We start from the raw sequence: 23,266 nt of genomic DNA on the forward strand, positions 1-23,266 counted from the left end.
GGGAAATGCTACTGGGTATTTGTGGGGCTTATCTAATTACACACCTGATAGTGGCTGATGTCTCACTGATTTCTGAGTTGGGTGAAGTGGGGAGGGGTGGGGAGAGAGGAAGAAAAGAGTTTGGTAAGGGGTCAAGGGCTTTCAGGAAACAACTCTAACATAACCATCTCCGTGTTGCAGGCAACTGCAGATACAGTCGTAGAGCTATTCTTAAGCCTCGAGAAAAGCAAAACCAAATAGGGTATGTGCCCAGGGACTGGCAAAAGCTATAATTTCCACCTAGGGCAAGAGGACAGAGCACTGAGATGACAGAACAGGACTGTGAGCTTGATCCCTGCCAAATGCTTGTAGAGACCAAAGCACGTGGGTCCTGGGCATTTACAACCAAATTCAGTGATCATTGGGAAACACAGAGGATTATTAAGAGAACAAAATGAGAACCTCATCTCACTTACTAGAGTTATACATTTAGTAATTTCAAGAGGAATTGCAGATGTAGTGAGTTTTTATTTTGGCAAAAATATTTGATGATCTCCTAGGGGAAAGCGTGTAAAGTGAGTACAGAACTTGTCTTCATACGCAAAGAAAGTGGGTTAGTGACTCTGTCAGCCAGGAAGGAAGTCACTAGCTTTATTCTAATCTTTGTCCAATTCAATCTCTGTTTGTTTGATTGTTTTTTAAATTCATGAGTCAGGTGCAAGCAAGCCTAGGGATGCTTATCAAGTTTGGAGGTAACAGTTGGAGAGCATAACTAACACCATATAAAACAATCAAAATTCAGAACTATCCAACAGCTTTGAATGCTAATTTGAAATCTGCAAGATGAAATGTTAGAGGGATAAATCTAGAATCTAGTGTTTAGGCTAAAACAAAAATAAAGCAACACAGAAAGGAGGAGACCTGACTTGCTATTCGTTTGTGTGAAAATGTGTAGGTATTTAGTTTACCACATGCTTAATATGAGTGATACATAGCAGAGTAAAAAGCCAAGCACTGTTATTGATGTAAAACAATAGTAAAAATAATGTCCAGTTTTGAGTACTCACTGTGTTAAACACTTTACCTCTGTTAATTCATTTAAGCCTCATAACTGTCCCAGGAGGTAGATTTTGCATGTGAAAAAAACAGTCTCAGAGAGGATAGGTAACCTGTCCGGAATCTTGGAGTTAGTGATTTGCAAAACAAGGTTTTAAACTCAGGTCTGTCTGACTCTGTGGTCCCCAGATCAGAGGAGGTGATACACAGACATGCTGTCCTCTGTGCTAGTAAGAACACATCTACAGTGATGTTCTTGATTCTGAGGACCCCATTTCGAGAAGAACATTTTTGGCAAAGCAGCCTGCCTGTGGAGAGTGGCAAGTCCTGATCTCTTACCTTAGAAATTTGGAAACACCCGTTCAGTGTTGGAGAAACACGGGCAGGGATCAAGCATGACACCTTTAGGGCAAAGGAAAGGAGATGTTGTCGTGCTTCATGAAGTTAAATGGAACCATCGAAGGAAAGATCAGAGTAGGCAGACATTTGATTCAGGAGAGAACACCCCCGCCCAACTGGAACTGCCCAACACAGAGCCAGGTGGCTTTGTGGGGAGGTAAGCTCTCTGTTCCTGGAAGCATTCAAGCGCAGGCTAGATAGCGATCGGTAAAGGATGTTGTGGAGCCAACTGCTGCTCTAAGTGGGAGATTGGACCAGAAACACATCTCGCTCCAAGACTCCACGCCCAGCCTTCCTAGCTCTGGGTGGGAGATTGGACTAGATTAGCCCAGAAACACATCTCGCTTCAAGATTCCACGCTCAGCCTTCCTAACTCTGGGTGGGAAATGTATTTCAGAACTGTAGAGGACCAGCAGCCAGCCCACTGGAAATGACCTTGGGCACCAGGGTGAAGGTCAGGTGGACCCATTGGAGGAAGAGACAGACTGGATACTTTGGCTGCCTCTTCTGGGGTAACAGGAGCATTAGTAACTGGTCATGAGTAAATGAGGGCCTATGAGCCACGGAGCGAAGGGCCCCAAGGGCAAAAGGTGGCAGAGTTTTCAGTGGGTGCTTATTAAATGTCAAGGAAATTTAATGAGCAACTCCGTGGCTGTTGCCTTTGGGTTGCCAACAAGGCTTTGATGGCCCAGAACCAGTGGGCCTTGCCTGGAAAGCCGTTCCTGTGCTGGTCATTGAAACCAAGGAGCAGGCAGATGTTACACTCTGTTTCCTGAAGTACCTTCCTCAATAGCAAGTAGCCTGTGGCCTACTTTCCTTCTCCTGGAGATACATACGAGGCAGTTACTGTGGTTTTAAGAAAAAACTTTAAAAATATGGTGAAACTTCCAAATACAAGGAAGGAGGAAGATCCTCCTCAGATCCCCTGCTTTTCCACTGAGGCTCATTGCCTCCCTTGGGGCTCCCCTCTTAGATTCTTCCTCCCACCCTGCCTGGGCACCCATGACCTCTGCTTCTTCCTGGAAAAAAACCAACTCCCTATTGCCCTGATCTTGGCCCTCAGAAGCAGGTAGAACAGACTGTGTCTAGTTTCTACCAAGCTTTCCTGGTAGGTTTACTCCAAGACACTGCCCATCACGCCAACAACTTCAACCACCACCCGTGCGCCTCTTCAATCCATAACTCCAGATTTAGACGTCCGGCTCTGTTTCCATTCTGAGTTTTATGATTGACTTCTAGGCACTTGCATACTTCATCTGTGCATTCAAAGTGTAAAAGCACGTGTGCAGACTTCCCTAATAATGGGGTTTCTTGCCCAAAGTCCGTTACCTGGTTAACAGTACCACTTTATTCCACACGTCTTGGCATTGATTTGGATTCTTCTCATTCCTCTTTAATTCCCCATCTTTAAATGCTCACCAAGTGCTATCAATCCTCCCTTTGAAATTTCTCTCGCCTCTTCTGTTGTTCTTATTGCAGCACGCTGGTTGAAGACTCTACCTTGCACTTTAATTACTGCAACAACCCCATAGCTGTTTTGTCCGCCTCCAGCCCCTTCCCCACAACATCCATGTGAACATGGCAGCCCACCAGCAAAAGGAATTCCCCAGGGCCTTGCTCTTAGTGCATCCCTTCCATGCAGATGGAACAGTTGTCAGCTCTGTGTGTCCGATGGCACTGATCTTAATGCCTTTGGTTTCACAGTCAAGGCCCTCCCGTGCTAGCACATCAGTGTTCTGCCACGCTGGTCCCCTCTTCCCGCCACATTGAAGCTGGTCACACTTTGCTTATTCATGCCATGGTGGGCTTCTCTCTGAGCTTTGTTTTATTTTATTTTTTTTAAGATTTTATTTATTTATTTGACAGAGAGAGAGTACAAGCAGGGGGAGCAGCAGAGGGAGAGGGAGAAGCAGGCTCACCAAGCAGGGAGCCCGATACGGGGCTCAATCCCAGGACCCTGGGATCATGACCCTAGCTGAAGGCAGACAGTTAACGACTGAGCCACCCAAGCACCCCATCTGAGCTTTGTTTTAGATACTCCAGGCTTCTCTCTCCCCAGTGCATGACCACGGGACCTGTCCTTCTTGGATTGTGACCTGGAATGCTGGCATCCATAGCCCTCTGCCTTCTCTGGTTTCTGCCGCATTTATAGCTCATTTCCAGGTGTGGGCTCCTGATTCCAGACTCTCCAGCACTGTTCCCCAGGTATTTCAGGTCTTCATCAGAAGAAGAACCTCATGAGCTTTGCTTTTCCTATAGCTCCCATAGTCCCTAGAACAGTGTCCTGTCAACGTTGAGACAAATGAGGGATGATCAATGTACTGAGGCAGAGCATTGGATGAAGTCCCTCCCGGGGACTGGATTTTATGTGCCGATCCCTAAACTGCTTCCCTCCTGTGCTTAGATATCTGGACCAAATTTAGGTGAGTCACAAAGATGACAAAGTCTGCCTTGGATCCAGAATGGGGCCCGAGGAAGCACACTTAGCTCTTTCCCATGGCTCTGTCAAACCTGCCGGGACACAAGGTATAAGTGACTGAGAACAAGCTAAGTCACTACCTCTCTGGAGCCATACTGTGGGATTCTAGGAATCCTCAGCCAGCAGGAGGGCATCAGCCTCTTCCTGGCACCCCTGAAGCTTCTCAGCCTGTCTGCTCTCCATGGACCCCCAAGATGTCCGTGGCACTGATTTTGTACTTTCTGAGTACACAAGAGGGCTGAAGAGGAGCACTCCATCTTCTCCGTTAGCTCTTAATCCTCTTATGTCACCCATCATTTAGAACTGGCCCTTTCCCAGCCTGCTTCTGCTCAGCCCTGAGACCCTGGCACTTGCAAGTAAGTCTAACTGACTTTTTAGATACACCCCACACATCTGCCAGCATCCCCAGAATTTGTCCCAGCTGCTTCACTTTTGAGAGCCCCGTGATGGAGTGATGTAGGGTCTCTAACAATGGCCAAGAGTTTCTTCTCCTTCCAGGAGTGCTCTGTGCCACACAAGAAGGCTCTGGATAGTGGCTAAGTCATTTGTCCCCAGACTTCTATGCCTAAAGCATGGGTTGATGGGTAAGATTTGGCTAATTTCCTGGGACTATGGTCTTTTAAAGTTGGAGGCAGCCCAGGCTGCACCCCCTAGCCGTAGCATAAATGGGTTTTGAAATCAAAGAACAAACATACCTGCAAATTAGTTAATAGAAATTAGTGAATTAGAAGATCATAAAATTGAAGATTTTTTCTCTCTCTCTCAAGGCACTAGCATTCAGAAGTTTAGATCCGTACACATTACTTTTGTGCCAAAGGTATGTAACGTATGTTAAAAATAAGAAAAAAAAATCAGTTAACTGTAAAAATAGTATAAATATATAATATTAACAACAATAATAATGTAAAACACCGTACAGAGCATTATAAAATGCTTTATATTATGAGCTATATTGCATCTGATATTATTACTACCACTGATAATATTTCCCCAACACTCATAATCTGAGAACAATTTCTGAGCCCCATCTCCAAATGTTTGCCTGACTCCACAGCTGACTTGAATTCCTTGTTCACTGTCTAGTGATTCATTGCACTAAATACCATTTTCCTGATAATTAAAAACTGCTCACTGGCAAGTGGGAGCAGGAACAGGCTGATGCAGGATTCATGCAGAAACACAAAATGAGCCAAAAGACAAATGACCTGTTCTGCCTAGCTAAAGGCATTTTTTTTTCTCATCATCTTCTGGGACTTGAGAAAGCCTAGCGGTAATGCAGGAAAGAGGTCTGGAGAGCGGTGTTATTCCAGGATGAGATAGATGCCGGGGAGCTGTGATGGGCACGTGCTCGGTCAAATCACTCTCCCGATTTCGACCGCTGGATCCCTGCCCCCAGCCGGAGGAGTTAGGCCAGGACCCTCTGCTAGGGCAGCCCTCTCAGACCCTCATCAGGGGAAAAGCACCATGTCTGAGCCGTTTGGTAGACTTTTGATTTCAGTTTCCCTTCCTCGATGTGACAATGGTATCTTCAGTTTCAGGGAAAACAAGTCCTAATTCCTACTACTGCACAGAAGCAGAACTTCACAGGCACACTGCATCTCCTCTCCTGGGCTCCTCCATGCAGCCCCCTCAGCTGCTCGTGAAGGGCTTTACTAACAGTCAGGACCCCTGGCCCCAGATCAGCTGTGACATCACTCGTGTGCTTCCCTGCCCCCATTCCTACAAGCCAGCAAGGTAGCAAACCTCTCCGGGAGAGTAAACTGCACCCATCATTGAATTGTGAACTTGCTCCCACCTTGGTGCACTTGGTTGCCTGTTGCTGGCCTGGAAGAATGCCAGCCCCATCAGGAGATGAGCCATTGCCCTCTGGGAGTAGGTCCTTCCCAGAATGGATGGGGGCTAATATCTGTAAAGCTCATTAACTCAGAATCCTTTCTCCTTCATCCTTATATGTGTCTGTACTTACAAACCATTCATTACTGCACATTCTAGATTGTTTAATTAGTCTTTGTGGAAGAGTTCCTGTAGGACAGCTTAGCATACATTGTTTAAAAGCCCTTGATCTAAAATAACAAGGTAGTTATTTTTAAAGTAACTAATATAACTCTAAGTGGCTGACATGCCCCACTGGCCACCCCACCTAGCTTCCTCTTCCTACCTCCCCAAACACTTCCTAGAACCATTTACTGATAATCATCACGAGTGCGTCAGTGTGCGAGCCCTCCCTGTGTACATCAGGCGCTGTGCTGGGTATGTCACTTGCAATATGTTCTGTAATATCACAGTCACTGTGGGAAGGAGCTGCTAGCTTCGCCACTGGCAGAGGAGAGGCCTGTTCTAAGAGATGGATGTGGCTTTGCTGCATTACGCCCAGGCTAGTAGGAGGCTTTGGGATTCTATCCTCGCCTTTCAACCCCAGCTTCTGGGTCTCAGCCTCCTCTCATCTCCGCACAGCATGGAATTCGGGAAAGTTCACAGGTTGTGACACTGACCTGCTGTCCGTTTGGCATTTTGAGTGGGTCTGTGGTTGCCTCACCTCCTGCGCTCACCCCTTCAGCTCATGCTGCCAACTTCCACCTACCCCATCTGTGTTTCTTCCCTAAAAAGCTCTCTCTGGCCACGGAGGCTCCCTGCTCACCTGCGCAGCAGGCTGATCAGCCCCCACCAAAGGCTTGATGGGAACCTGGATGATAATAACACAGCTCCCTCCATCCAGGGTGGGCCAACTGTGAAGCATGTGCTCATGCACACCAACTCCCACAGCTTCCCTGGGGGGGCTTAAGCCTGCTTCGGTTACCCGCGTTGGGAAGTGGCTTGAGAACACACTTTTTCTAGGCTGACTGCCTTGCCTCGATCTTACTTCCCCACTCACCTGTCCCTACTGCTGTGGGATCATCTTTCAGATAAGCCACTTGTTTCTCAGAACCTTGTCCCAAGGGTTGCTTCTGGTGGAACCCAAAGTTTGGCTGCCTGGAGATGCTGATCTGGCTTCGTTAGACACTTTCAGTCTGGTTTCAATGGTTCTTGCTCTTCACTTGTTCTTCATACCAACTGAGAAAGAGATGAACCCCATCCCTACTTTCCTTTTAGTCCACTGTTAGCAAAGTAGAACACCTGCCTCTCTCTCTCTCTTTCTCTCCCCTCCCCCCACATTCCTCAGGGATTAGAACACTGTACATAAAGGTGAGGATCTCTGTTTGCTTTGTCCAAATCTCAGTCGGCAGATGCCAAAGTCAATGTTGTTCTTCCCAAGTTTCCAAGGAGCATTCTAGCATGGTGTTGACTAACCTAAAGCAAACAGCCTAGCATGCTAGGAGTGATTTTATTTAGTGACTGGGAATGAACTATTTTTCAGAAAGAGTTGATCTTCTCGGCATAGCACCTGGCTCTCTCTGACTTAAAAAAAACAAACAAACAAAAAAAAAACCCTTCACTTCTTTGCTGTATCTTCCTTCTCCCTCTGGATTGGATTCTAGCACTTTGAATCCTTGCCTGAATTATGACCAAAGCAACATGAACTTGGGGGAGCTGTAGAGTCCTCAGAGTTTTTTGGATGATAAATGTCAGAACTAGCCTTTGCATATAGGGCTGCGAGTCAGCGAGATGAGGCGCAGTGGGGACGGGAGGTCCCAACCTCAGACTTGGGTCCTGACCGTGGGCGCTCGGCACCTGTGCCTTTCCAGACCTGCCTGCCCTGCTGACCTGACTCTTCCACCGACCAGACAGCAGCAGCAGGCAGGCAAACTGCCTCCCCCTCACAAGGATGCCATGCTGGACCATGTGGTGTTGCTTTCAAAGTCCTCTCCTGCTCACCACACCACCACTGAGGAAACAGTGTCTAGACTTTGCCTAGTGACACATCTGACATGTTGAAAATTACATTGTGAGTGAATCCATTTGTTTCTTTGGTTCCATTTCCTTTTTTGTCCCCTCTCCTCCACTTTTTGAATGTATGTTTTTTGCAGTGACAATTCTCTATTTTGTCCCCATGCACACCTATTTATCTTGCCACTCTAAACATCAGTGGCAAAGTCTATATTCCTTTTTGTATTTCTCATTCACCCTTTTATTTGTTTTTCATACTTTTGTGTGTCTGAGGGCATGGACGTTCACTACCATTTTTCTTTCATTCCACCTCATTTTTTTTTTCTCTGTAGACTTTGTTCTTTATCAGTATTTTCTAAGCTTTTCTCTTCACGTTTTTTCTTCTGGTATTCTGTCTTGACACTTCTAACTTGGGGTTTTTGTAATAGCAATTTCTCCTTCTCTCTTTCTCTCTCTCCTTTTTTTTTAATCCATCCTCATCCCTCTTGCAGCCTTGGCCGCAGCCGTCAGTTATAACCTTAATGGTGGCCTCCACTCAGAAAAATTGTCAAGTTGATGAATATTGATACCTACCCTACCATTTTACCACCGCTTTTCTGCTAATGCATTTGGTTGGCATCAATCAGTTTCTTTGCCTTCTGTGAGTGCTCAGTGTGGGAACTGGTCCCGATCTGTCACTTATAAGTAATCTGCTCCACATTTCATCAAGAGCTCAAAAAGAGAAGAAAATATGGAGGAGAAGTAGAGGACAGAGAACCAAGCTAGTGTGGCTCAGAGGGAAGGGAGATGGGAAGGCCCAGCCAGGCACAGAGAGGCAATCTGGTGTGTAGGGGAGCTGGGGACAACAGCCAGGACTTACTGACCACCGTGTCCTCTTTGGGATGTTAACCCTGCTTGTCTCCTCTAATAAGGCTCCCCAGGGATGAAGATCTACATTGACCCCTTCACTTATGAGGACCCCAACGAAGCTGTCCGGGAGTTTGCCAAGGAGATTGATGTATCTTTTGTGAAAATCGAAGAGGTCATCGGAGCAGGTATGGCTCTCCCCTCCCCTCGTTTCTGTTCTCTTGGTGTCCAAACATCTTCTTCCCACCGTCCAAGGTGTTCTCTTTCAGCATAAAAAGTCATCCCATTGAGAAAAGAGCTTCTAACATCTTTCTCCCCAGAAGATGAGTCTGAATCATCTACAATGTGTGTCTAGGGATCTTTTGGGGACCTTGATCATGGTGGCCAAGCTTGACCGGTGTTGGAGAGAAGTCAGCTGTAGTTTTGGAAGATTCAGACATAGCTCTGGAAATGGACTACCAAATGCAGATGAAGAGAGAGATCTAAGGTACACAGTTGAGAAGACTGAAAGAAACAGAAATTTTTAGAAGCTGGACGTAATGTCTCACTCACTGATATTTCCATGGCTCTGGATCAAGATTTCTTCCCAAACTTTCAGTTCTCCTTTTTCTATGTACATGCATTTGGAGACAGATCATGATGAATTGAAGAGGGACCACTGTTTCCAGAAGAAAACCCACCCCTAACTGTATTTCCTACAAAAGATCTATGATATGGACTGTAACCCAAGACAGATTTCACTTCCGAGAAACATGCATGCTCTCATCCACCTTATTGCATTGGAATAGAAACTCAGCCCAGCAGAGGACTAGCTGCCTGAGATGCTCTCAGGAGCTCCTACCTAAAGACTGACGTAGAATTTTCATCTTTCCTTAATGGATCAGTAGTTGAGTCAATTTGGCAGTGGACCCAGCCTTTTTAATGTGAACGAGTAAAATATCCCGAAATATCTTCACTTTATAAGCAATCTCTTTATGCCTCCTCTACTGCCTGTTTTGAATCTTCTTAAAACTGTGTTTGCTTTGTGTCCTCTTTCCTTTTATTTTCTTCTACAAAATTCTTTGTCTTTCCTTCTTCTCCAATTCTTGTTAGCCATTGTTCAAGCTCTCTTCACGCATATGCTGTTGTCTTCTTTTTAGTTTCTACGTTTAGAAGTGCTTTATTCATAGCAATATTTGGAGAGCCATGGAGTTGCCTCTTCCTGTAACGTTTTAACTCGATAAAATATGCTTAAAGTCTTACAGACAGCCACTTCGTATATTAGCTTTAGGGGGAAAGTCACTATCCTTCCATTCACTGCATCTCTTAATGCACTGAGGGGTCATAAAGCCATCTGTGAAATTGGAAGTCACATTTGACAGCTTACCCATTAGGCCACCATTTTCATGCTCTGGTTTCTCTCTTAAAGAGCTCCACTCTCATGACATCTTTGTGGGGGCTGCTGGGACTGCCCCTGTCAGGACACACCTCTCCCCCTCACCAACCCCTCAGGAGTTCCAGCCAGCTGGCCGTAATCTGATCCACATGAGTCTATACGTATTTCCCATTGACTTTCATTAAATATGTTACTGAACCACGACTTTCACTTCTGTGCAGATAATTTTTTCTTCCTCCTTAGATGCTGACATATTTAAGGATCATGCCTTGGAAGGCTGGATACCAGATAAATTGGATTACTCCTAGGGGCTCAGATTTCTCCAATGAACTTGAAAGAGTGTTGGGAAGGCTTGCTTTCAGTCCTGCACCGTGTTTCCCCACGTTATTAATTGTTGTTATGTCATGTGGTAATGGTGCTAGTGATTTTAATGTTTTTATTTATGTCATGTGCTTTGAGCAATGTGTTCTGGACTGCATTTCACCCCAGAGAGCCCCCATCAGCCCCCTCCCGCCTTTGTCAGGGGAAGAGTAAAGAGCCTTCTCACTTTATGACCCTGCCAGGGAGTGACGATTGGGGGTGAGCTCACCAACAGCCGGATGCCTATAAAGGGACAATCGATGGCGCTGCTCCATCCTTCACTTTCCCTTTTTGTGTAGCCTGGGCCTCCGCTGCCGTGTTGGTGCATCTTGCTCAGAGAAGGTCAGTCCTCTCCGAGGCTCACGTGGTAGTGGGGAGGGATCGATACATTTAGCAGTTCATGAGACGTCCAGCAGCACCAGGTAAAGACCCGTGCCTGGTCGCTGCCGATCACCCTCTACCAGACGCTCATCTCCTCACGATTCAGAAATTCCAGGGCTAATCCCTGTGGATGTTAATTCACTATGTGCAACTGGATGCAGTTTTAACAGAAGACACTCCTAGCTGGAATCAGTCCCCACTTTTTCTCCTCTCTCTCCACTCTTGCTTCTCCCACACCCCGCCTCACTGAGACTGACTTCACTTTGTGCTAAAAGAGCTGGTGTGAAGGTCAAGTTAAAAAGAAAAGAATTTTGTAAGGTAATGTTTATACAGTGTTACTGGCAATCCTGCTCTTAGCCTCCTGGCTGATTGGGAGCAGGGGGCAGAAACTTAGGGTTGCAGAAGGTAACAACACATGAAAAGAAGACTCAGAAGTCAGTCGTCCTTTTTTTGTTTGTGTATTCCTTCCTTCCCCCTCACCCCTCAACAAGCTCTTATTGAATACTTCTTGCATGCTGGATGTGGGGTTCCGGAGATGGACAAACAGCAGTCCTCTCCCATCCCCAGAGGTCTGACAATCCTAATGAGAAATAGGCCAGTCATGTGTTCACTGCTTCACACCATCTGCAACAGGCGTGTGCAATGTTGGACCAACACAGAGCAGAGCTCAGTTCCTTGTTCTGGGAATGGGCAGGGGCATCAGGAAGGCTTCACAAAGGAGATAACTTTTGGCCTGAGCTTTCAAGGATGAAAACTAGTTGGAAGAGCAAGTTTTTTTTGCGAAACTCATTAGAGAATGAGACAATGACAGAAGAGGAAAATTGCATGATTTAAGGAGAGAAATGAACGTGACCTTCTAGCAGCAGGCTGCTGGAGCCAGCTGGTACCAGCTCACAAGAGCCGACTGTGTACATCTCTTTCCAGCCCCATGTTCAGTGATACATGTTGGTAGGGCCACATGAGCCCCAGGAAGAGTATTTACACAGTGGGAATTGGCAAATACTACAAATGGGAGGTATCTGTTTCTCTGTTTCTTTGCTTCCTGGAGAGCTGGTAGTTGAACACTTACTAGCACACCCCAGCCTTCCAGACTGTGCAAGGTATTTCAAGAGGAGTGGGCTGTGATTGTTGCAGGAGGGGTTCCGTTTAGAGTTCAAGAAGATCCTCGTTCATTAAACACTGATTCTGTACCTGGGACTGTGGTGGGTGCTGGGAAATGCAAGATGCCTAACACCCTCTGCCCTGTAGGGGTGATGGTCTAACACACACACCATGCCTGTCCACAAGAGGATGGTGGGCCATTGACTGCTGCAGATAATGGACACCACTGGTCTCTTCAAAGAGGGCCACAGGCCCTCTGGAGCTTTGGAAAAGTATCAGCTCTTTGTGACCATGAATCTGACTCACAGGAGCCATCTCACAGGTCAACTCCAATACATGGGTTAATTCTGATCAGTTCGATCCATAGATTCACCTAGAGCATCAAGCAGGCTGCCATCTATAACTGGGCCCTATGGCATGAATGGTGGTCTGCCTTGTGCAGTGTGTAACCTATGTAGCTGTATGCAGCAGCCCTGATCATGACTGTCAAGTGCATGGAAATGTAGGTAGAGGTGACACTAGAAGCTTCCAGAGGAAGATTTGGCAATTGTATTTTATTAATAAATCTCCTCCTCTGACTCCAGCAGCTGCCAATTCAGCATTTCTACAGATAACTTTTTGTGAGAGAGAGGCAGGCTTATGGAGAGAGGGCTAGGTGAGCTGGGGAGGGGGATCTGTGTTATGCACAGATTGGGAATGGGGCCAGCAAGGCCCACCAGTTCTCTTCTTTGAAGAAGACGGGTTTCTTGGGAGTGTTTTGGTAGAAAGGTCACCTGCCAACCTGACTCTCCTGGGCTTATTCAAAATGAGGATGGGAGCATGAGGGTGACCTCAGTACTGGACAAGAGTCACAACAGGAAGGGTTTTCAGAAGAGGAAATCAAATAGATGTCTTGAGTAATTATGATTAAAATAACTGGCATATATTGAACACTCACCATGGACATACTTTACAAGCATTGTCTCACTTCACTCCCTTAATGTGAGGTAGGGTGTGTGTGTGTGTGTGTGTGTGTGTGTGTGTGTGTTTAAACTGGTGAGGAAATAAACATTCAGAGGATGGCTTGCCAAAGATGGTGCTGTCAGCTGAGTGAATAATAGAGCAAGAATTGAAACGTAGACACGGCTGATCTAGGTCTGGTGAATATAACCCCCACACAGCTACCACTTTGGGTACTGTTCTGGAAAAGAACAGTTAAGTATACAGGAATGTTACTTCTGACGGTAAACTCTGTCTGGGAGTTTGGAATATGCAAACTTCCTGGCTGGCAATGATGAAACTGTCCTAGAATTCAGTATGTCCATGGGGAGTGGGCAGGCGCCCCACATTTCCTGGGGAGTGCAAGTTCTTCCGTCCGCCAGTCCTCCTCTTCTAGTATGATTAGCTATCTACCTTAAGAAGGATAACAATGAGGACCAAGATATGAAGCATTTTCAGTATGTGCTTGTTTACATTATGAAAACAATGTCATCGACAGGTGGGCAGTTGTCGAATGACCACAAACAGCCATAAGAAAAGAGAAAATCCGTTCACTCTCACCGTGTAGGTATTAAGTATTGTGGACACCATGGCTATTGAGCAGGTTCCATTTCATCTGCTAACTCCAGTAGCCCGGTAATGGGGACCTGGGGAGCTCTGCTGAAAAGGAAGAATAGCACTGTGATCAATAAGGAATGTCTGTCCTGGGTGCGGGGTTAGGAGGTAGCGGACTGCCTGCCATGGTTTTACTATCCCTGGTTTAGCTATAACCTACTTACCTTGCCCAGGCTACTGTGATAAAACTGGCTGGTAGTCATACTTTAAAACCTAGTTTAAATTTATTCTTTAAAAGTTCCTTTTCTGGTGGAAGCTTGAATTAGTAACTAGAAGCTCTGCTTTCCTTTTTTTCCCCCAAGGCAGTTTGGGACTTCAAAATGCTGTTGCTAAAAAAAAGAGAGAAAGAGAGAGAGTGCAATTGTGTGTAGCTTCTCACTGCACATAGCCAACAGTCACCGCTCAAAATACCTGCTGGCAGGTTGGATGTTTCATTTTCAAAAACTGAAAATTCTTTCCTTCTGATTTTCTATATAATAGCTGAGGCATTTAATGCTGCCAAACCACTTCTTCTCTCTTCCTCATTATGTCAAGGAAAGGAGGAAAGAGGAACTGGCGAGGAGCTGAAAACTTGTAGGGGATAATTTCAGGAGCTGTCTGGAGGACAGTCGCGGGAACTGGCTGCATTACCCTCAGCGGACAGCCTGGAGGGCCGTGGTTCTCAAACTTGAGCCAGGTGTCAGAATCCTCTTGGAGGCATATTAAAACTCATGTCACAGGACCCCACCTACTGAGCTTCTGACCCAGAAGATCCAGCTGGAGCTGGAGAATCTGCATTTTCTAACAAGTTCCCTGGTGATGCTGATGCTGTTGGACGGAAAGCACACCTTGAGAACCAAGCCTGGCCCCCAGACTGGCCTGAAGCCGGAGGGAAGTCCTAGCCAAAGGGTAGGAGAGGCTCCAAGGTCAGCTGCGAGGATGCATGCCAATCAAAGTCCAGCCAGACCAAAATTAGGCTCGTTATAATCACTGTCAGTGAAGGATCCACATAGCAAGAATCAACCATAACCACTACCCAGTCATTTCCTACAAGCATCTATTTTAAATATAATGTTAATGCTTGATTTGTGGAGAATATTTTTAGGTATTATGAATTTTTATCAAAAACTGCAAAATGTATGGCCATGGTTGGGAGCTCTTGTAAAAGGAAGCTCTCTAGAGCTCAGATCATGGGAAATCAAAGCATCACAGACAGCGAGCTCTAGCCCTAATGACAGGCAAGGTGTCAAGAAGCAAAAACAGTGTCTTGAGAATGGTACATGAACCTGAAGTCAAAGGTCAAGGGGACAGAGTCTCTCAGACTGTAAGCCACCCAAAGCCTTGGTTTTCTGTTACTAACAGTGGCAGGATGCCCACCGACTCCCACTCCCTACGAACCTTGGTGGTGCCAGAGGGCCAGAGCCCCCACACTTCAGCACCCGAGGCTGACCTGGGGACACCTTCCACGCCCAGATACCTGGCAGCCGGCCTTCCCCACCACCCTTGGCATAAAGCCCTACTTTGTCTTGGGTCCCACTAGTTTGCAGAAACCTGCTCTTCCTCCTTTTTCTCTTCCAGAGCCCACCTCCCACACGGGCCAACCCCCCTCACGCCCCTACCCCCAGCTTGTCTTAAATCTAAACCACAGTGTGTAGTTTACAAAACACCTTCTCCAAGACTCAGCACCCCGTGGCCCATCCTTTCTTTTTATTGTGTAAAGCTGAGAAAGCTGAGCCTAGGGGAAGTGACGTGCCCCGAGTCCGGTGACCGGGCTGGTGTCCACACAAGCTGCTTCCTCCGCTCCCTGCCCCAGTCCCTCTCCCAGCGCTGGGGCCACGTAATGACAGGGTGGAGCACAGCCTCCGAGTGAGGACTAAGTGGCTCCCTTGGCAGTGGGTACTTTGAAAACCTCTGGGTTTGGAGAATATGAAGTCATTTCTTTGCCAGACAGGAAAGGAGCTATTTTTACAGAATCAGTATGAAGCTTGCAGAGCAGATCCCTGAGAGCAGTAACACCATAGCGACTGACTACAAAGCCCGGCTCCCTACCCAAGGAGAGCACGTGTTTTTACAGTCTGTATTTTTTTTAGAGCAGTTTTAGGTTCTCAGTAAAATTGAGGGGAAGGGACAGAGATTTCCCATAGACCCCTTGCTCTACACATACACAGCGTCCCCCCCCGCCACCAACAGCAGCCCCACCAGAGAGGTACCTTGGTGGATAAACCTACCTTGATTCATCATTTCACCCCCAGTCCATACTTTACAGGAGGGTTCACTCTTGGGGTCATATATTGTATGGACTGGGACAAATGTATAATGACATGTGGCACCTTGACAGTTGCAGACAGAGTGGTTCCACTGCCCTGAAAATCCTCTCCAGAGAGCCCATTTTTAGTTTATCATTTTTAAAACCTATATGATGCAACCCCCCACAGATGATACAGCTTTAAGCTCAAGGAGTAGAAGCACTGCACTTGGAAACCAGTCAGCCACAAAGGTTAAACAGTGTAATAACATTTGTCGGTTCGGAAAGTAGTGTGAGCCACACCGCTCTAGGTAGATAGAACTTGCCAAAGCCACACCTTTGCTGGTCTCTTCCCTCTTGTGTTCTTTCTTTCCACTCACGTCTATATAGCCCACACTCGGAGGCAGCCCATACACAAGCCCTGCTTTCCAAGGGATTCAAAGGTGTAATGATAAAGCCCAGGTATCCCCGGGCCTTCGGGGGCACCTGGATGGCTCAGTTGGTTAAGCATCCAACTCTTGATTTCAGCTCATGTCATGATTTCAGGGTCCTGGGATCAAGCCCCACATGGGGCTCCACACTCAGCAGGAAGTCTGCCTGAGATTCTCTCTCTCCCTCTGCCCCTCCCCCCCACAAGTGCTCTCTCTTTCTCTCTCTCACTCTCTCTAATAAAATCTTTAAAAAAAAAAAAAAAAAGAATTCCAGGTTCCCTAATCCATCTGAGATAGGCTTGGGTGCTTTAGACCCATGGTGCTCAACCTGGCTGCGCATCAGAACCACCTGGGCAGCCAGGCCTGGCTTCACAGGCCTGTGACCAGTGTCATCACCCCAGACCCCAGGTTGAGAGGGGCCCACACTTGGTTTAACACCCTGCTGTCACAGTCTTGAAATCCTGCGTAATTTTTGAACAAGAAGTCCTGCAGTTTCATTTTGTACCTGGTCTGACCCACAAATTACGTCGCTGATCCTGCTTCTACTCAGGGTGCATCCAGACAAGCGAATCGGAATTCCTAGAGGTGGGACCCAGGCCTCTGTACTTTGTACAAAGTACACCTGCTCCCCAGGGTTCTGCAGGGGGTGGCCAACTTTGGGAACCACTGGCATAGAAGAGAAGTCTTTAACTGGGGCGTTCCTGTGTGTGTTGTAGGGGACATCAGATTCACCTGGGACACTTTCCCCAAATCCACACACTGATGTAGAAATTGATGAAGATTCCGATTCCTAAATATTCTGACCCCCCCGCCTGCCAGGCAGGAAGTTTCAATGACTGTGAGATCTATGAGCTAGGCCCACTGTGTTTGCAGTTCCCTACATGTGAGTTGCAGTGACAGTGACAGCCCATGAACTGTTAGGACCTGCACAGCTGGGGCATGGTGGTCCCTGGATTGTGACTTCATAGCCACCCTGCTGAGCAGTATGGCAGGGGGCAAAGTGTGGGGCACGGACAGCAATCCTGGCTCTGACTCGCAGCTGGAGGGTTTGGGGCGTGTTTTCTTTGTGCCCCAGTTTCCTTACTAGTAAAATGAACATAATAACACCCAACTCGCGAGGGTGCTGTGAGGATTAAAGGAGATAAGATATGCAAAGAGCCTAGCACATTGCCTGGCACCTAGTAGGTGGTCAATAGATACTGGTGTCCTATCTCCTCCAAGAAGAAATATTACTGCACCTTTCCCTTCAACCACTGTCTTTTTACTAAAGAAAATATAACTCATTATTATAGCAACAAGGAAGAAATGCTAACCAATATTCTTCAATTAGTATACTTATCAAATATGCAATCTGTATTCATTCAGCTCATGGTTCCTGAATACTTGCTAGGTCAAGGTGTCAGAAGGATGGATTTTGTATACACACACACAGATTACAGAGCATACATATACATACACATATATATGCATACATATAGACGCATGTATGCATGTATACAAATATATACACATGCATATACACACATACTATACACAAGCATATATACATATACATACACACGCATATGTGACAGGTCCCTGTTGTGCAGTACTTTTAAAAAAAATTTACGCAGTCGAACAACGAAAGTAATGCTTATTATAACAATTCAAACAATATAAAAGAAATTAGATTAAGTTGACTGACTTTACTTCCCCACTCCTATTCCCACCCTTGTAAAGCAACCATTTTTAAAAAGAATTTGAAGTTATAAGTAAATTTTATGTGGATTTTTCCCATGGTTTTTCTTTTGCATCCACGCACACACACTCTCCACTTGGGTACATACTGTGTTCACATTCCGTAGCTTTCTTTCCTTTTCTTCTTCATTGAACAATACAATGCGGACATCTTTTGAAGCCCGGACGCATGACTCATCTACTAGTTTTCAGTAGCTCATGGCGTTCCCCAGGATGGATGGTCATTTTCCAGCCATCCCCCTGGCTTTGGGCATACAGTGTTTTGCTATAGAAGAAGATGGTGCGGTAACAGTCTTTTAAAAACATTTAAATACTGGTACTTCTACTTTTTTCGGATAGAGCAGGGATAGAGTGTCCAGCAGGTTACAACCCAAGAGCAGACAAAGCAGAAGCCAAACAGGTAACAATAAATACGCCCCCCCACCCCTTTGACGGGCATGCCTGCCCCATACCAGGCACCACAGTGGGCCCTACAAGATAAGAACATCAACGAAACTCCATCTGACTTCAAGCAGTTCAGCAAAGCAGCATTTGGTTCATGTCAAAACTGGAGTCACACGTGATCTATGTCCTCAGATCCACATTGAGATCATCCTAATGGTGCTTGTGCCAACCTCTACTCTGGCCCTAGCTTCCGACAAATCTCACGGACTCTGGAGCAATTTTGCGTGAAGAGCCCTTTCCTGCAGCTTCCTTCCAATGACTTCTGCCGCAGAAAACAAAGGGAACTCCCAGCCAAATCACAGAGGCGATGTTAACTTGCTTTTCTCATTCGGCCAGTCGTTGATCTGCTCACAGTTTGCTCCATCATTTTCTTCCAGAAGCTGAAGGTGAAAGCGAAGGTCCCCCCAGCAGAAAGCCACCCAGGCCCCGTCTCCCATCAGGCCTTCACCACATGTCAGTGATGCACTTACAAGTAGACCCTAAACTGCCTCACGTGAAAGAACTGGCAGTTACGAAGCCAAACAAAATCGTAGAACAACTCTTGAAAGCACACTTAACAGGATTCAACAGATTTTGTAAAGCAGCTATGAAATAGTGCCACCAGAATTGTTTTTACTCTGGGTGATGTTCCCGCACAAATGTTGAAATGCTGTGGCACCCACGGAGGTGTGCCGCTCGCGTTCGCTCCGAGAAACCACCTCCTGTTCAGCTGCCGGGTGTGCAGGGCGCCGCCAGCCTCCAGCTGCCCTGCCTTCAGGACCTGCCTCAGTTTCCCGGCAGCCCCGGCCGTGACTGAGCGTGGCGGGAGGCTGGAGCCTGGGCCTTCCTGGCATGGGTGCTCTGTACTCCAAAGCGGCCCAGGGGTGGAGAAAACGGGCAGGGCTGCTTCAGCCAGGGCTGCATGGCGATCTGGAGCTCTCCTTATCCATGCCTGCTTCCTCCTTTCTTTTCATAAGGTCAGGTCTGCATCGTGATCTGGGACTCTGGCCAATCCTGCTTCCCCTCCTTGTATCCTGCACGGTGTCCACTAACTTCCCTTCCTGACTGCTTTCTGGGCAACCCAGTAGACGCAGAAACTTTCGGGGCAGTGTAGGAACATGAACATTATCCATCTCATTCAGAGCACTGAAGAACCTGAACATATCCCCTAGCCCCTGGATGTTCTTGCGCCAGGCTCTGCTAAAAATGAATTATGGTCTGCCAAAGTGACACTGACCGTTTCATTTTAATTATTCAGCTGGGACACAAATGAAAAACCAAACGTGAGGAAAAACAAACTTATATAGACTCTGAAATTCCACTTTAGTTACCCCAACGATTTCGAAGAACTGAGGCAAGGGACGTATTTTCATATAACCTCTGTGTTTGCCGTGAACTGATCGGGGCCGGGACACCGTAGTTTCAATGAGAGAACACTGTCTCCATCTCTGCCACTTTCACCACAATTCCACTCTGAGCACTATTGTGCCCTGGTGGTTCCGCAGACTGAGAAAGAAATGGGTAACGATTGCATTCTTGTTGCAGGGGAGTTTGGAGAGGTGTACAAGGGGCGTCTGAAACTTCCGGGCAAGAGGGAAATCTATGTGGCCATCAAGACGCTGAAGGCCGGGTACTCCGAGAAGCAGCGTCGGGACTTCCTGAGCGAGGCCAGCATCATGGGCCAGTTTGACCATCCCAACATCATCCGCCTGGAAGGCGTGGTCACCAAGAGTCGGCCCGTCATGATCATCACGGAGTTCATGGAGAACGGCGCTTTGGATTCTTTCCTCAGGGTAAGAGCGGCTCGGGGGCGTGGGTGACGTTAGCAGTGTGGGATGGATGCTGGGGAGGAGTGTCTGCATGAGGCTAACCTGCCACTTAGGAATGGTAGCGAGGTTGACAGATTTGTTTCTGAAAGGATAGAACAAAGAGGAGCCTGTGGACCCCTCGGTAGGAGGATAGCGTGGAGTGGGGCCTCGATAAATGCTCGTTGGATGAATACGAATGAATAGAGGCGGGTGACGAATAGCCATCGGCATCTGCATGAATCACGGAGATTGAGGAGACTCTCAGCAGCTACACTGGCCCGTGTGATTCCTGCAGACGCCAGTGGCCATCTCTGTCTTTCCCCAGCACAGCCAGCCCAGCCTGCTCCCTGCATTTGCAGCTCAGAGATAAAACAGGCCACCCTTTCTGATACCCAGCTCCCCCACCCTCGGAGGAGGTGCTCCTGGGCAGGAGAGGAAGAGACAATGTCACAAGCATTCACAGGTCTTTTCTGTGACTCCAAACCAACCTGCGGCAGAGGTGGGGGGGGGGGTGCATCGAGGCCTATGGCTGGGAGATCTGTAAATGGTCATTGTCAAACATGCTCCCGTGGAACCACGCCGGGACAGCTTGCCTCTCTGTGGGACATCACAGAGTGACTCAGAGTGGGGGTGGGTGAGCACAGCCATGATGCCAGTGTCTGGGGAGTCAGCTGGCAGAGCACAGGCCGGCCAGCAAGTCCTGCCTTGGACCCAAGCCTCAGATGGGAACTGGGGGGAGGTGGGGGGCCTGAGAGCAGAGGGTGTGCGGGCAGCATCACAATGGGGCAAGGTCTCCTTAGCAAGGACTTCAGGGTAATACCAAGTGGCAGGCTATGCTTGTCACCAAAGCTACCAAACAGTAGCTGTGGCTGCAGATCAAAGGATCATTCAGATACTTGGTCTTGAAATATTCATGGGGCCACTGCTGTGGTCACGCCTTCTACTGGGTTCTGGGCCTATAGACATGAAAGCGACATTGTTCTAATGCTAAGTAAGAAATCACCCAAGATTTCAGTGGCTCACCACAATTTATTTTGTTCATGAATCTGCAATCTGCGCTCGTTGGGGACATCTCTGTTCCATGTGGTGTCAGCTGGGGCACTTCAAGATCTGGGGCCTGGAATCATCCAAAGACTCACTCACTCATCAGTCTGGCAGCTGATGCTGGGTATCAGCTGGCCTGTCTCCAGGTGGCCTGCATGGGCTTCCTCACAGCAAGCTGGGTCCCAAGAACAAATGTCTCACGAGAAAAAGGCAGAAGCTGGACCACTCTTGTAACTTAGCTTCAAGTCCCACAGTACCCTTTGACCACTGCGAGGGGCTGCCCAGATTCAAGGGGGGGAAATGGGCCCCCCATTTTGATGGGGGGCAATTACATGATGTCGTCTTATGCATAAGCAATGGGAGGTCCTGTTGTGCCCATCTTAGAGACTACAACCTGCCACAGCGGTCCCTTCTCTGAGGACCCGAGTGCCCAAAGCGTCCAGCAATCATCTGCCCAGATTCTTTATGTTTCCACGTGTGGTGTGAAGATGTATGGTGAGCCAAGAAGAACTGAAATCTTCCTGGGGGAGCCAGGGAAGGCTTTAAAGAGGAGGGAAAATTATCTGATACTGGAGAATGAGGCACTCGCCAGGCAGGCCGGGGAGAAGGCAGGTACGATGGAACAATTGAGCAGTGTGTTCAAAGGCTAGAGCCAGCATGGCCTATCTGGTAGTCTTTCAGCAGCTGTGTGGTGGCTCCAAAGCTCAGACTCAGGGCCGAGGGGCTGCCGTGTGGAAGGGTAGCTCGGGCGCTTGTCTAGAAGCTGCATTTGCACAGACTGGCTACTTCAGCAGGGCAAGCACACACTTTTACCTCCTCTGCGTTTTTAGGCAGTAGCGGCTAATTTTTGGTGGGGGGCATGGGATGACAACGGATGGGACTGACGTACGTAGCCTAGTACGGCCTCTTTGAAGGTACGGCTTATGCCCTTTATTTTAAAACCCCCGGTACCTAACACAGGGAGCACCTGGTAAGTGCTGGTTGAGTGAAAAACATAAAAAGCCATTTCTGGCACCAAAGTGTTTGGGAATGGCAGGAGAAATAGTCATCCTGAGTGTACATGGTCTCCCCTTCTTATAGCCAGACCCCTCACGTCAGAGTGGGATAAAGACTGTGCTTTCCTGGGGGCATTCATTCGTGATCAGAGATCTCATGAAGACAGCCAAATAAAAGTGAATAGAAGACAATGTTAGGAGAAAAAGCATTTTCTGGAACCAGCCTCCAGACCTTTTTAGGAGCCATTTATTTCCTACGAGTCACCTGATTGTACTTCACAGAGTCGCAACATGATTTGAGGACTGTGATCAGACTTTCTCCCCTGGAACATACAAGCGAACGAGGAGATTCATTCTCGGGAGCCTGTAGAAAATCAAAACCCCACACGGATGCTCCACACAGGGCTCTTTCCGCGTGGGGCCCAGGACATGGGGGCATGCTGGACACCAGTATTTTTCATGATGATGAGGCCCAGGTGGTGGGAGAAGAGCCAGGGGCAAGTGAGGAACACAGGGCAACAGAGGATAAGGGATGGCAAGGGAGGAACGGCCAGAGCAGGCAGCACCAGGAGGAGAGGGGAAATGAAGCGTTTCTGACTCCTCGCACAGCATGGAGGCAGGTAATCTATAAATCTAATTTCAGCCTTACTACCAAACCCTGGAGCAGAGCAACATTAATTGATGTATCTGCTGCTGGGTAAAATTGAAAAGTAGGTCATCAGTGCAGTTCTGCAGGGCTCATCTTCTGGGAAGTAGTATAATTTTAGGATCACCATTCAGAGAAGAAAGGAAAAGAGTTAGTCCTCAATTTGTGCAACTGCCTCCCTCCCCCCACCACTACCAAACTGGTCATGATGGTTTACAATAAGTCTGAGAGGCTGTGGGCATCGGGGATCCAGTGAGCACATTGGACATGGCTTCTCACAGCCCACTTACTGCTCCTCTCCCATTGCAGGATGTAGAATCCTTCACCTTCTGGAAGGATTAGAAGCACCATTATTTTTTATTTTCTTTTTATTCTTATGTTAATCCCCATACATTACATCATTAGTTCTAGATGAAGTGTTCCATGATTCATTGTTCGTGCACAACACCCAGTGCTCCATGCAGAACGTGCCCTCCTCAATACCCACCACCAGGCCAACCCATCCTCCCACCCCCCTCCCCTCTAGAACCCTCAGTTTGTTTTTCAGAGTCCATCTTCTCTCAT

General features: G+C 47.5%; 1 protein-coding gene across 1 annotated transcript in view; it reads left to right on the forward strand.

The window, feature by feature from the left end:
* EPHB1 (EPH receptor B1) overlaps window positions 1–23,266 on the forward strand; it is a 396,322-nt gene that overhangs the window by 327,252 nt on the left and 45,804 nt on the right. The window contains exons 10-11 of the mRNA XM_081798416.1: window positions 8,650–8,772; window positions 19,755–20,002. Of these exons, the coding sequence (XP_081654542.1) occupies window positions 8,650–8,772; window positions 19,755–20,002 (371 nt within the window). The remainder of the gene's footprint in view (window positions 1–8,649; window positions 8,773–19,754; window positions 20,003–23,266) is intronic.

This window comes from Leptonychotes weddellii, chromosome 1 (assembly GCF_054177405.1).
Source record: "Leptonychotes weddellii isolate Sample4059 chromosome 1, ASM5417740v2, whole genome shotgun sequence".
Classification (NCBI taxonomy): domain Eukaryota; kingdom Metazoa; phylum Chordata; class Mammalia; order Carnivora; family Phocidae; genus Leptonychotes; species Leptonychotes weddellii.